This window comes from Ochotona princeps, chromosome 18 (genome assembly GCF_030435755.1).
Source record: "Ochotona princeps isolate mOchPri1 chromosome 18, mOchPri1.hap1, whole genome shotgun sequence".
Taxonomy (NCBI): domain Eukaryota; kingdom Metazoa; phylum Chordata; class Mammalia; order Lagomorpha; family Ochotonidae; genus Ochotona; species Ochotona princeps.
Genome location: NC_080849.1, coordinates 41909026 through 41924495, shown reverse-complemented (window position 1 = coordinate 41924495; position 15470 = coordinate 41909026). Strand labels below are relative to the sequence as shown.

At 40.7% G+C, this 15470-nt stretch overlaps 1 protein-coding gene and 1 pseudogene across 3 annotated transcripts in view; one reads left to right on the top strand and one right to left on the bottom strand.

Annotated features, from left to right (window-relative positions):
- The window catches only part of YES1 (YES proto-oncogene 1, Src family tyrosine kinase), a 71079-nt gene extending 61958 nt beyond the window's left edge, over nt 1-9121 (top strand). For all 3 annotated transcript variants that reach the window (XM_058676976.1, XM_058676977.1, XM_058676978.1), the window contains exons 10-12: nt 1012-1165; nt 2003-2134; nt 8861-9121. In XM_058676976.1, coding sequence (XP_058532959.1) covers nt 1012-1165; nt 2003-2134; nt 8861-9069 — 495 coding nt within the window. In that variant the 3' untranslated portion in view covers nt 9070-9121. The remainder of the gene's footprint in view (nt 1-1011; nt 1166-2002; nt 2135-8860) is intronic.
- Nucleotides 5996-7053, bottom strand: LOC105942707 (RNA transcription, translation and transport factor protein-like; annotated as a pseudogene).
- Nucleotides 9122-15470: the final 6349 nt, after the last annotated feature.

Here is a 15470-nt window from a genome sequence, read left to right as displayed (position 1 = left end):
TTTAACATTTTTCAAGTTTGTTTGGAAAAGGGGAGAGGAGGTCAGTGGTTCATTCCTGTTGATTAGCTTGAGCAGTTAGGGCTGGGCCAGGTTCAGTGGGGAGCCAGCATCATCTGGGTCTTCCATGTGGGTGAGGGGGTCCCATCTGCTCAGACCATGACCTGCTGCCTCCAGAGTGCATGCTTGCAGGAAGCTGGAATCCTGAGTGGATTGAAGACCCAGCCCTGTGACCGTGATGTGCTCCTTAACTGCTGGGCGAGGTGCCTACCCTTCCAGGGGCTTTGGGATGATTTTACTTGAAATACTGATTCTGGAATGCTAACTGCTCAGTGAGCATCCGCAGTGACCACAGAATCTGGCAACTGTGAGAGACTGTTGAGAAGAAGACAGGTGTAGGCCAGGCCTGACTGGTGCTCTAGAGCTCAGGGCTCATGGACGCTCTCGGGAGGTGGCAGGAGGAGCACAGTTTACATACTTTATTTGTGAAAAGCCAGGCACTTTGGGACCACATATAGTCTTAATCAGCTCTTCCTCCTCCATCCTCCCTTTTCTTACAAGCCTTTAGAAATGTCAAAGCTATTTTTAGTTCTCAGGTTGTATTTGGTCTGCCAGGTATGGTTTACCAACCTCTAATTTGTGGTTAGTATCTGGATTACTGGGCCATCTCAGATAGGCCTGATATAGACCTTGATGGCTTTGTGTCCAGAGGTGCATAATCAAAATCATATCTCCCATTGACAACCAGTACAAAAAGGCTATAGAATATTATGCTACTAATGATAATCTGATGTACTGAGAGTTTGAAAATCTTGGCCTTCAGAGTAGATGTCACACTTTTGAAATCTAAGTTTAGCTTGCCTTTTTGCTGTAGTATTTTTTACTTTTGCTATTATCACCTAGGCTGTGCTCTTTCCTGTTCTTTTTGTGATACCGCATTTTAAAAATATTAACCAAAATCTTCCTGCTTCCCTTTGAATCATATGATTGGTTGGTTTGTTTTATCTTTCCAAGATCGCTGGTGGTATGGCATATATTGAAAGAATGAACTATATTCACCGAGATCTTCGAGCTGCTAATATACTTGTAGGAGAAAATCTTGTGTGCAAAATCGCAGATTTTGGTTTAGCAAGATTAATTGAAGACAATGAATACACTGCAAGACAAGGTAAGATTACACAGTCCGTCGGCCCAATCAGCTTATGCCGATGCTGGTCATTTCAGTTGCTGGGTCAGTTCTGTTTCCAGCCCTGTCTTCCAAGCGAACCAATGGGTGTTGTAGTCCAGCCTGATCCTGCCCACTTCATATTTGGTCCTCACGCAAACCAATGGGAGCTGCAGCCTGGTCGGGGCGACTCTCCATAACCCCCACCAGGCCTGCCCCCTACCCTGGTTCCTATGCTTGCCACTATGTACAGCAGACTTGTTCAGTCTGTTCCACATCCCATTTAGCCCTCACACATGTCAATGGGCATTGAAGCCTAGTTCAGCCCAACCAACCCTACTATCCAGCCCAAACACATACTGGCAAGTGCCTTTCTGTCTAGTCACCCCGGCCCTTGATCTGGTTTTCGGAGCACAATGCAATTTTTTATGAAGATATAAAGTAGAAGAGAGATTATGGCTGAAAAAAAAACCCACAGTGGACATTAGAGCCCGACAGTATTTGATTTCATCAACCAGGAGTTAGCAGGCAGATGCCAGACTAAAATGTTACACACTTGTAAGTCCACAGTTTTGGCTTGCCATAGTTGCTACCTCTGAGGTTTTCCTAGGTGTTTTTTTTTTTTCTTACTTCCTATTTTATTTTTTCAGTCACTGTTTATTTTCTCATGAAGAAATGTGATTTATTTTACTGTAAATTTTAAAAATTAAAGGTTTTTCCCTCCATGTTTGAAGACTTTGGGAGTAACAGTGCACACCGTGGGAATGTTGACAGAAGGCTGGCCCTGCTTATGATATATTTACACAGATACATAGTTAAGAATTGTAAATATTGTTTTAGGTGCAAAATTTCCAATCAAATGGACAGCTCCTGAGGCAGCACTGTATGGCCGATTTACGATAAAGTCCGATGTGTGGTCATTTGGAATTCTCCAGACAGAACTGGTCACGAAGGGCCGAGTGCCATATCCAGGTAAGCTTGCATTTCAGTATCTCTTGATGATCTTCACCGTGACGTCAGTTGAAGTTTACCAGGAGCACAAATGTCAGGAGGGGGAGGCCTTTATTTCTCCCTTGTTTCCGTGTTCTGTGCGTTTTGCTGTTGGGTGGGCAGAAACCAGCAAGAGCCATAGTACTTGAGGGAGGACAGGCACATGAGGTGTGCCCTACTTCAGCTTTCTTCCTGAAGAAATTGTCCAAAAAGGTCTCATCTATAGATCTCAAGTGCCTGTGGGCCATCTTTCTTTTCCCCAAGGAATTATTTTCCAATAGGGTGATTTGTGTATCTTTTATATATGAATCTGCCCTTTTTCCCTCAATAAATTAGTTTGAGAAGAAGTTTATCTGTCATTTAAGAAGAGGAAAAGGTAAAAATGTTTCTCTTTAAAAACTTTATCTTTAGAGAGAAAATAAGGAAATTCTAGTTTGCTTGGAATTCAGCTATAATAGAATATTCTTCAGCAAAATGTGTCAGGCCAAGCTTGCAGTTTTTGTGTATTATTTACCATGTTTCTCCTTTCTGGTTTCTCCAACTGTAAATCTAATAGTGTCGGATTGTAGCATCTACTGTCCTTGCTGCAGTTACTTGCTCTGATTAGCATTCATTGCCTCCTGCCTTAATGGCAATTCGCTGGGCCTAGTGCCGTGGCACAGCAAGCTGAGCCTCTACCTATGATGATGGCATCCCATATGGGTGCCAGTTTGAGTCCTGGCTGTTCCACTTCCAGTCCAGCTTCCAACTTAAGGCCTGGGGAAGCAGCAGAGTTTGGCTCAAGTCTTTGGGCAACTTCATCCAGCAGTCGTGGTCATTTGGAAGAGCTCTATTTCCCTCCTTTCTCTGTTGTAACTCTCAAATTGAAGTAACTCTAAATGATAATGATAACAACTCACCAGCACCCCTTTCCAGTAAGACTGGGCTTCTGTCTTAATTCATGTTGTCTTAATACAGAAATCATTGATTTAAAATTGTATTTATTTAAAAGGTAGAGTACAGAGAGGGAGAGAAAGAGATCTTTCGCCTGCTAGGTTTACTTCATAAATGGCCGCTACAGCCAGAATTGGGCCAGACTGAATCAAAATCCTGAAACTCCATCTCAGTCTCCTGCTTTGTCAGCAGGGACCCAAGTGCCGCACTTGGGCCATCTGCTGCTGCTTTCCCAGCAGGGAGCAGGATCAGAATTGGAGCAGCTGAGTCTTGAAATGGCACCCATATGGGATGCTGATATAATGGGTGCGAACTTAACTTACTTTATCACAGTAATAATGGCTCTGAGTTTTCTTCTATTACTGTGGTCTCTTATATCTTGAATAGCTTAAGCTATTTTCCAAGACCTTGTCTTCCACTTTCCCTTAGCCAGATTTCCCAAATCATAATGAGTGCAACCCTCTCATAATGTGTCTTATGTGTCTGCTGTCCGACTACCACCTCACCTCAACCCTGGCACTTCTTGACACTATCAGGATCTTTGATCCATTGATGCTGCCATCTTGTTTTGCTCCTCATACTCTTCATGAATCCACTCTACTTCAGTTCTGTGGTCAAGCAGGGTAAATCACTCCCTTATGTTGACATTTATTTTTGCCTCATTACTTGTGCTTAACAAAGTCATCCTACTAAATACACGCAGCCATGTGTATGCTACACTTGGCAAAGCCAAATGGAGAAAGCAAACAGCCATGGTGATTATCTCACTTCATTTGTAGAAACAGGATGGAATGGTTGATATTCAACTTACTATCTCACTGAAACTACACATTAATGTTTAAAACAATTCTTCTAACACTGTCCAGCAACTGATAAAGCTACAATGCTTAAAATAGGGCAAGTAAAAAAAGAGGACCCTATATTTGTATCAGTTCTGTCTGTGAAGAGATTGCCTAAAAAACAGTGCAGAGCTGTACAGCCCAAAGAGAAAGTAATTTCAGTGTTACTGAACAAGAAGAATAGAGATCCCAAGTTCTGGGCTCTGGAAGGCAGGCACCACAGGCAAAGAACTCTCAAATTCTTCTTTAAAATTCCTTTCTGGGAGCAAACCCTAATATGCTCAGAGGCTGCAGGAGCCCTAACAAAATAACAATGCGGAGGCTAGGTAGCCAAGCAGGGTTCAGGGGCTGCAGGGTGCTTGTCCAGCTGAAGTGGATGGATGAGAAGTGCTCAGGTCTTTTTGCCCAGACCCCCAGAAAGGCCATGCCCTTAGAGAAAGAGCAAAACTGGACAAAATATGAGCCTTGACCAGCAAAGACAAGGTGGTTTGCCAGTAAACTACTGATAGAGTAAGACCTAGCATCCTTTAAACAAACATAACTTGTGGGCCAGGATGGTGGCACAGCATGATAATCTTCTGCCTATAGAGCTGGAATCCCATAAGGGCACCATTTCTAGTCCCAGCTGCTCTACTTCCAGCCCAGCTCCTTGCCTGTGGCCTGAGAAGGCAGTAGAGGATGGGTCAAGTTCTTGGGCCCCTGCATCGAATGTGAGAGACCTGGAGGAAGCTCCTGGCTTCTGATTAGTTCAGCTCTGGCCATTGGATCTCATGCTGTCTCCTTCTCTGTGTAAGTCTGGCTTCCACATAAAAATAAATAATCTTTGCGGAGCAGGGGGACAGGAGGAGGCTTGTATCCCAACCCTGAAGACTCCTGGACCCTCTCCAAGGACTATCAGTACAAGCACCAAGGACTAGATCCCAACGGCCAAGGAGACCACAGGGAATTGGAGTGCCTTTGGAGGCCAAGAACTCTGAGGTCATCTACTCCCGCTTGGATCTACCACATGGGATGGAACAAGTCCAAATCCTTCCTCACAGGATCCAAGGGCATCAGAACAACAGCCAGGAGCCCTGAGCGGTTCACAGAAACAGAAGAACAGTAAACTTCCTTCGGGACTAGGGAGAGGAGCTTTCTCTGGTCCTCACTTGGTTACAACTTTGGGTCCCCACCCTCTCTGGCAGTGACCATCAGGATCGCTCCAGAAACCCCTGAAAACAAACAAACAAAAAAATCTAGAATAGACAGAGTACAACAAGGAAAGCTTAGAATCAGACAGGAAACGGTCAGCGTGGATTCACTTATACCTCACTGGGTGGGACACAAAGATTAGTTACCCCTCACTAGGGTATTGAAGATTTCTCTGCACACCCCTCCTAAAACTGTTATGCACCTAAACTGTTGACATATATCTTGTTAGAGTTATAAGCCAGTGTAGACTACCTGAAAAACAGCCGTGTTCAGCAAAATTATGCTTCAATGCTATAAAATGCTAAATACTGTAATGACAATAGACACGAGACAGCTGAATAGTAATCTATAGCCATTTTAAGGTGTATAGAACCCGGTATATTGTATATAAACTAAAATTGAAATGTCAATGAAGAAGTCACAGGTGAGGTTAAGAAATTGCGTTTTTTTTAACATATTGGTTATTCAATACTATGTCAATTAACTCCATAACGTTATTTAAAAAATAATAATTTTTTTTGAAAAAGATAACATCAGATAATCTACAGTATTTTATTGAAAATGTCTAGCATAAAATAAAATAATAAATATAAGGAAAGGGAAAGATGGCTAAATCACAAGAGCTCGATTAAATAGAAACACTCCCAGAAATTTTCCAGATCTAGTGGTTAGTCAAGAACTATTTATTTTTTTGTTTCTTCTTTTTCCATTTTTTAAATTTTATCTCTCTCTTCCCACTTTCACAAACTTTATTAAAGAAAAAAAGCAGTGGTGGCATATCTAAAACAATTTCCTGGGCTTCCTCCCATGAAAATGTGACATCTGAGTGCCAAGTACATGCCAGAAGTGACATCAGTAGGAGAGAGGCTGAGCTCACTGTTCATCTTCCTGCTTTGCCTAGGCCTGTGGTCTGTCTTTGGATCAGCGTTAATCGCCTGAACAGCTACGATAGCTTCAGTGATTTTTGTCTGCAGCTCTCTAAGCTCTTCTATACGCAGCTGTTGCAGAATCTGAGCAGTTTCATTAAGAACTGTATCTCCTGTGTCAAAACCAAGCATATGTTTGTCTAAGGCAATAGGCAAGCCCTCTTTGGTTTGGTTTGCTTTAGCAACTGCATCCTGTGTCAGGCGCTCTTGAACCAAGATGTGAATTGCCTTAAGCATTACCAGGTAACCATCACGATGTTGAATTTGAAGGAAGTTAGCCAAAACCATCACACCAGCCTTGAAATCGGGATTATTTATCTCGAAATTGATCAGTGGCTCTGTATTTTTAGTTGCATTATCAGTTTTTGCGTTATCCAGTACTAAGTCCTTGTATGTTTCAGCATTAGCTCCATATTCAAGTCTAACAGCCAAGCTGAGGAGCCAGTCAGTTGCTTCCTGTTGATCTTGAATCTTGAAAGGACAGTTGACATCGCTAAGATACTTTTCATAAGAACTTGGGCTAGTCACTGCTGTAGATGTTTCTTAAATTTCCTCTGTCTTCAATCTTGTAGTGTCTGATTTTCTGATCTTCCAGCCAAACGATAAAGTTTCTAAATTCTGTTTCATCTTTGCAGTTGAAACCAGCCAGGTTGTGGTAGTCGAGAGCTGACAGTTCACAGCAGAACATGGTCCCTGCTTCTTGCTCTGGCCCCCCGCAGTCCAGCCTGGAGAGGAGAAGCAAGGCCAACAATACATTTTTTAAAGATTATTTTTATTGGAAAGGCAGATATCCAGGGAGAAGGAGAGACAGAAAAAGAGAGATCTGTCTGCTGATTGACTCCTCAAGTGGCCGCAACAGCTGGAGCTGAGCCAGTCTGAAGCCAGGAACCTCAAACTTCTTCCATGTCTCCCACGTGGAGGCAGGATCCCAAGGCTTTGGGCCATCCTCGACTGCTTTCCCAGGCCACAAGCAGGGAGCTGGATGGGAAGTGGCTCATCTGGAACACGAACTGGCACCCATATGGGATCCCAGTTGTATGCAAGGCAAGGATTTAGCCACTGTGTCATCACGCTAGGCCTAGAAGGGCAATATTTAAAGTAATATAATAGAAGATTAATTTGACGAAATGATGAAAAAAACTGGAGAATTTTGGGGGCAGTATTGTGCCACATCTGGCGATGCCAGCATTCCATGTGGGTGCTAGTTTGGGTCCTGGCTGCTGCACTTCCAGTCTAGCTCCAAGCTAATGGTTTGGGGAAAGCACCAGAAGATGGTCCAAGTGCTTGGGCCCCTTCCACTCATGTGCAGACCTAGAAGAAGCTGTTGAGCTCCTGGTCCTGGCCTTACCTAGCCCCAGCTATCGCAACCAACTGGGGGGATTGAACTAGTACATGGATGAACTTTCTGTCTCCCTCTCTTTGAAATTTTGTCAAATAAATAAATCTTAAAAAAAAAAAAGAAAAAACATCTGGAGAATTCAGCATTATAATATATAAACAACCCAATAGAAATTTTGAAACTTTAAAACTTAGAAAGTAAGAGCTCATTACAGAGGCAGGTGTTGTGGGATAATAGGTTAAGCTGCCATTTGTCTTGGCAGCGTCCCATCTGAGTACCAGTTTGAGACCAGCTGTTCCACTTCTAATCCTGCTGTCAGCTAATGTGCCTGGTAAATAGTGGAAGGTGAGCCCAAGAATTAGATCCCTGCCCCAAATATAGGAGACCTGGATGATGAAGTTACAGATTCCTGGCGTTCACCTGAACTAGCCCTGGCAATTGTGGCCATTTGGGAGGTGAACAGTGGGTAGAATATCTTTCTCTCTCTGTCTCCCTGGCTCTATAACTGTGCCTTTCATATGAACAAATATATCTTAAACAACCAAACAAAAAGTACTCTCAGTTCCCATTAACCAAATGGGATTGGCTTTTGAAGACATTACCGTTAAAAGGAAAGCTTGTTGAAGCCAGCGCTGTGATATAGCTGATAAAGCCTGCATTTGGACTGTGGTTTGAGTCCTGATTGTTCTATTGTCAATACAGCTGCCTGCTAATGTGCCTTGGAAAGCAGTGAAAGATGGCCCACGTGCTTGGGTCCCGCACCCACCTCGGAGGCCCGGATCAAAGTCTGGGCTTTTGGCTTCTGTTAGACCTGGCCCTGGCTATTGCATCCATTTAGGAAATGGACTAACAGATCTCTTCCTGTCTCTATTCTTTTTCTGTAACTCTGCCTTTCAGATAAATAAATAAATCATCAAAAAGGAGTGAAGGTTGAGGCAGAATGAAAATTCAACATGTTGAAATATAGATTAGCATTTTCTTTTTATTTTATTTTACCTTTATTGGAAAGTCAGGTTTATATAGGGAAGGAAAGACAGAGATTTTCCATCTGCTGGTTCACTCCTCAAGTGGCCACAATGGCAGGAGCTGAGCTGATCCAAAGCCAGGAGCTTCTTCTGGGTCTGCCATGTGTGTGCAGCGTCCCAAGACCATTTGGGCCATCCTCGACTGCTTTCCCAGGCCACAAGCAGGGAGCTGGATGGGGAGTGGAGCTGCCGGAACATGAATCGACACCCATATGGGATCCTGGTGTGTGCAAGGTGAGGATTTAGCCATAGGCTACTGCGCTGGGCCTGAGATTAGCATTTTCTAACCTTTTCTTGACTACTATGACAGCTGATTTTTTTTTCTTTATTGAAAGAATCTTTTCACTGAATATTTAAATGTTGTATAGCATGAATCATTTCTGGAGTATGTGATTTGTTTTATTCCGTTAGATTTAGCTAGTACCATTGGTTAATGGTTGAGTTCTGTGTGCTAGGTATGGTGAACCGGGAAGTGCTGGAACAAGTGGAACGAGGATACAGGATGCCGTGCCCTCAGGGCTGTCCAGAATCCCTCCACGAATTGATGAATCTGTGCTGGAAGAAGGACCCTGATGAAAGACCAACATTCGAGTATATTCAGTCCTTCCTGGAAGACTACTTCACTGCCACAGAGCCACAGTACCAGCCAGGAGAAAATCTATAAGTATCCTGTTTTATGTGCACAGAGCTGCCAAAATATAAAGAACTTACGTAGAGTTCCTCACTTACGTATGTAAGGAATCAAAAGAAGAAAATCTTCACTCTGCATGTTTTATATGGTAAACTGGAATTCCAGATATGGTTGCACAAAACCACTTTTTTTTCCCAAGTGTTAAATACCAATGATGCATTTTCCAGCTTATTTCAGGGTCCAAAGAAAGTAGAGCTAAGAATGTTGATGTGATGGTAAGGTGATAGCATGGTAGTGAAGTGCATCAGGTTACTGTCTGTAGATCATTTCTGTTGTTTTATTCCCCAAACTCATAATTGTTGAAATTATTTATTGTTGTAATCAGAATGTGGGAAAGCAAGGTTATAAGTTAAGATTAAGGAACTTGATGGGACCAAATGATTCCATTCCAATTCACTTTTTAAAAATATCTTGAATTTAAAGTTTCTAACTCGGTATTCAGTATGCATCTGAACATATGCCTCGTTTTGCGTGGAAATGGACCAGGATTTTAGGAACAAAGAAAGAGCCTAAGCAATATCAAAACTAATTAAATGCTAGACCACACATGTGGGTTTTGGAAACAGGATACACTGATTCATGCTATACAACATTTAAATATTCAGTGAAAAGATTCTTTCAATAAAGAAAACTGGAACTGGAAAGTAGATTAAAACATCTTCCACTTCAGTCAGGTTCTGGATGGTTCCATTTAGAATCATGAAGGTAACTAGAAAGTAAGTTAATTTTTCTATTTAAAATTTGCATTGAATTTTTTTAAGGACAGTATGCAATTGAAATTGTACTGTCCAGTCCACAAGGAAATCTTTTAATTTTTAAATAGCATAAAAGACCCATCATTCAGTGGAAAAAAAAAAAAGTAGATTTGGTACTTACGTTATTGCTGTATGATAATGGGTGCCACAAATAGGAAGTATCGCTAGATCAGGGACTCGAATGCACTTTTGCTTATATTGAATAGAGACTAACAGAGATGGAAATGTATTTAAAAAAATATGAGAAAAGATAATGTGAAAGTTTTACAGGTAGAGGATGGAATGTAATGTTTAATATTCATGTCATGGAGTGACAAAATGGCTTTGCTGGCACTCAAAGCTCCTCTCTTGGCTATGTTCTCAGACTTGAATTTATGAAAATAAAACTAACATATACACTAAATGAGTTTATATCTTCAAGTAGTGAAGTCAGGACTTCACACTAATGCCCGGCACAAAGCTTTTATCATGTCAGATGTTTTCAAATCCTTGTTTGAATGAATCCATATTCACTTTTAAATTTACTTAAATTTTCCCTGTTAGAGTATAGTTAATTTGATGAGGAAAATTTATGCTGCATAATAACAACAGTAAAGTGGGAGACAGTTTTTGCCTATTTGAAGTGCAGAGTGAAACATACAAAAGCAGATCTTTATTAACTTAGAAATTCCAAAATACAAATTTTGAGTAGAAGCATTACTGCTTTAAGTGTCTTGAAGAGGGAAAAAGAAACATGATAACTGAAATTAAAATGATATTTATGTTTTAAAATACTCTATTTGTCATACTTTAGATAAGGCATTATCAGTTTTCCAGATTTTTAGGATATAATTTTTAACTACTATCACTTAAATAATCTCATCATTAAATTTGAAATTCTGTACCATGACATCTGTGTTCAAGTTCAAGCCATTCTAAAACATGACAGGTGAACTCCATGCAAGATGGCAACAGTTGTGGTGCTAAAAGTGATGGCTCTTCTGTTTACGTTGCCTGTTTAGTACTGAGTTAGTATTGAATCCCTCTGCAGAGAGGCTCTTCGTAAGAACAGTGCGTTCATAGTTCACCCTTAACATCCACAGCCTGTGACCTGAGATTTTTAAAGGGCTTTCTGTGACATATTGTAACTTTTCTAAGCATTTTTAGAAGGGTAACAAAATCATGTTCATATACTAATTCTGATTAGAAAAATAAGCCAGAAGCGAGCGGATGGTGTTCTTTAGAGCTGAACTGAATGCAGCATTGCTTTAGTAACAAATGTACGGTAAGATAAAACACTAACAATGTGTATTCAGTTTAAATTGTTATGTATTTTTAAATTGCCAAGAAAAATAAACCTTTTTGTACATTTGAAGATTTCTTCCCCCAACAGCTTTTTGTCTTCAGTGTCTTAATGTGGAACTTAATTAACCCTTACCAAAAAAGCAAGTTGGCAAAACAGCCTTCTAGCACAAACACTTTTTTAATGAATAATGGTAGCTTAAAACTTAATATTTTTATAAAGTATTGTAATATTGTTTTGTGGATAAAAATAAAAATTATTGTTGAATGCACCTATTTCTCTTTTTAGTTGCTATTCATATTTTCTCATTACTTTTTAAAAATATTGGCATATTGTGAATTTATTCTTGCACTAGGGAGAAACAGTGTTTGGTTACTTGTAACTCCTGAACAGAGTTAAATCAATCCTTTATTAAACACCTTTTGTTTCGTTAATTTTCCATGTCAGGTGAGTAACATTTTTACTTTTTTCATTTTTCAAAATTATACTAATAAACACTCTTACTGTACCATAAAGAATCCTAAGTCATTGGAATAAGTATGTGTACATAATAACAATGTGGTGACCACTTCTGACTGTAAGGGAGTTAATTTTCTGGAAATAGGAGCTTTTAATATGTTTCATAATTTCTTCTAGGTATAATTAAAATTATTTAATGCTAAATGAACAGATTTTCAATATAATAGTAGTATTTAGTTACCTTTTACTGTTATGTCACCTAAAATGTTTACTAGTTCTTTCCTTCATTCCCCAAAATAGAACATATAATCAATACAGGCACTTTACCTAATTAAAAAGTTAAGTATTTTTATAATACAGTAATAATTTCTTACTTGTGGCTTTGAAGTTTGCATTTTTTACATTAAAGTTGTACATTTATATTTTATGAAGTCTATTAATTCTGTTGTTGTGCTGAGAAAATTCTTACTTTGCTCCCTGAGATTAAAATTCATCTTGTTTTTATTATAGTTTACACTTTTTGCTTTCATTTGGAAGTTGAGTATAAAGTGTCACTTGGGGTCTAACATGATTTTTTTTTTCTTCATAGTTTTCCCAGGACACTTCACCGCTTATCACTGCTGGGTTTTGGTTCCATCCTCTGTTTATCAGCTTGAATATTAAATGTTCCTTGCAGGCCCATGTATTAAGGGCCAGAGCTGAGCTAAAGTGAAGCTGGGAGCCAGAAGGTTCTTAGTCTCCTACTTGGGTGCAGGGTCCCAGGGACTTGAGCCACCCTCCACTGCTTTCACAGGTCTAGGCAGAGAACTGGACTGGAGATAGAGCAGCAGGGACGTGAACTGGAGGCCATGGGGTTGCTGGCACTGCAGGTGGAGACTCAACCTACTGTGCCGATCCTTAGTAATCCTTTTTTCTTTAAGCTTCATATTCTTTTTTATTTTTTGTGAGAAACCCCATCTCGGATTCATCCTCCAGATGCCCACAGTAGCAGGGGATGGTCCGGGATGCAGCTATGAGCCACGAATTCATCCCGGGTTCCCCTTGTGGGTGACAGAGTCCAATACTTGAGCCATTACTTGCTGCCCCTCACGGTATGCAAGACTAAGACGCTGGGATCAGGAGTGGAATTTTGATTTGAACCCAGGTACCAGATATGGTGCCCCAAACAGCATCTTAATTGCTGTGTCAAATTTTCCCACTACCTGTCAATTTATTGATGAACTGTAGACTTCTTCATATTTTAAAAATAATTCAAGACAGATTTTGCTTGTGGTTGCATTGTGCTTATAAACTAACCTGGTATGAATTGGCATCTTCCGAGTCAGCCTTACTGTCTCATAATGCAGCTGTTCACTGAGATCTCCGAGTTCTCCTGGAGGCTTCCTGCTTGCAGTTGGAAGGTCAGTCTTACCCTTTGTGTGTTCAGGCTTGTGTGACGCTGCATTCCAGGGCTGCTGGAGACCAGCGTGCAGAGAAGAGAAGCACAAGAGTGGGCTGCAGTAGCACTGATTTCCTTAAAGTCAGCTCTTCTGCGCTTCCTCCATTGTCTGTCTGTCTGTCTGTCTGTCTCTTTTTTGTCTAAACTACATGGAGAGTTTTTGTCACTGGCAACCAGACTCCTGATAATACTCACAAGTGTTAATCAAGGAATACTTCTGGACAAACTAGGCAGCCTGGGCCCAGTATTACACATTTGACCTCCTCAGACTTCTGCCGTGTTCCTGTTGAAAGCCTGACCAGAACAAATCAAGAACTTCCCTTACTCTCTGCTTTCCTCTTGTGTCCAGCCAGTCAACAGTGCCAGCAGAAGATAGGAGGTAACTGGAAAGACAGGTTAGGATATTTGTTTTCTTGCCTTCTTCCCCTGAATTGGAGCTGGCTGTCCTTTGACCAAGCAAAAATTCTTCTTACATGGCCTCCCCCACACTCTTGGGGACTGGTAACTGCTCCCATGCATTTCATCTAGCTTCAGGTGATAATAATTTTGATGCTACTAGTTAATTAATCTTGATTCCCCTAACCTGTCAACTGCAAATACCAGTAGAAATTTTTTATTTATCCTAGAATCAGATTAAACCTGCTCCAAAGGACACAGATAAGTCTTGGGGTGGTGGTTCATTTTATTCATTTGAAAGGTGGAAAAAGAATCTCCCATCCACTGGTTTAGGAGTGGCTGGGCCAAACCAGAGCCAGGAGCCCAGGTCCCTCAGATGTGGCAGGGACCCACATACTCGAGCCATCACACTACTTCCTGGGGTATTCATCAGAATATTGGAATGGGAAGCAAAGCTGAATCTCAAGCCCACACCTTTCAATATGGGATGCTGATGTCTCAAGTGGTGTCTTATTTACTGCACCACTGTTTGCCCACCTGTTTGAAGAATTTTAAGCGTTATTCCAAAGAGCTGGAACCAACAAGTTGAAAGAGCAGGAGGAACTTTGTTTTATTGGAGGTAAAATTTACATACAGGAATGCCACTTTACATGTACAATTAAATGAGTTTTGACAAATGTAGTCACAAAGCCATAATCAAAATCATGATGCAGAACATTTGTCATTACAGAAGATTCCATCACACCCACTAACAGTTTTCATTTATCCCTGAGCCCTCAGAGCCACTAGATGCTTTTAGTGATAACTACAGTTTTTTTTATTGTGGAGTTTCATGTAAGTGGCATCATTTAGCATGCATCTGGATATCTGGCTTAGCATGGTACTTTTGAGATTCATCTTTTTATGGTTCTAAGAGAATGATTGTTGAATTGTATGGTGCATTTTATAGTTACCCTCCTAAAAAGCTGCCGGTTATTTTCAAAGAAGCGATACCATTTCCTGTTCGGCCAGTAATGTCCTTGCCATGTACTACTGTTTTGATTGTAGCCATTTTGGTGGATATTGATAGTATTGGTAGTTAATTCATGATTCTAGTATGTGTTTCCCTAATGACTAGTAATGTCAGAAGCCTTCATGAGCTTATTTCATATTCGTGTATCTTTTTGGTGGGGTGTTTAATTAAAACTTGCTTATTATTATATCAAGTTGTTTGTTATCTTACTGAGTTGTGTTTATCTCAGAATTCAGGATACAAATAGCCTTATCAGATTTTGTGAATTTTTTTCTCCATATTTGCAACTTTTTCATTTCCTTAATGGTTTCTATTTGTGTGTGTGTGTGTGTGTGTGTGTGTGTTTTGCCTTATTAAAGTTCACAGGTTTTCTCTGGAAATTTTATTAATTTAACCTGTACATCTGTATTTCATTTGGAAATACACTGTATGATAGAAGGTCAGGGCTCGAGGTTGTTTGTTCGTATGGATATCCTTTTGTTCCAGTACCATGTTTTGGAAAGAGTTTTGCCCTCTGAATGTTCTTAGCACTTTTAAAAATCAACTCTCAGGGCAGGTGCTTGGCCTGGCAACTAAGACCCAGGTTTAGATACCCACATCCCACATCAGTTTAACTGAATTCAGTCTGCTGCTGTGGTTCCTGATCCCAGTGCCTGGTGAGGCAGCAATGATGGGCCATCCATCTAGTTGGGTTCCTGCCATCGGGTAGAAGAGCTGGATTATGTTTCCAGGCCCTTAGGTTTGGTCCCCCACTGTTGTGTTTAGGAGGTGAGCCAGCTGATGGAACCTCTCCCCTACCCACCTACCCGCCTCAATCCTACAAATGTGTGGGTTTATTTTGGGACATCATTTTGTTTCATTTATCTACTTGTCTGTGCTAATATCACACTGACCTTAATTTATGCTGCTTTGTAAGAAATCTTGGAATCATATACTTTCAAGTTCTTTAGCCCCCCCCTTTTTAAATTTTTTTGAAACTAAAAATTTTGAAGGCTGAGACAATTGGAAGTTCATCAGCTGTTTCATTCCCCA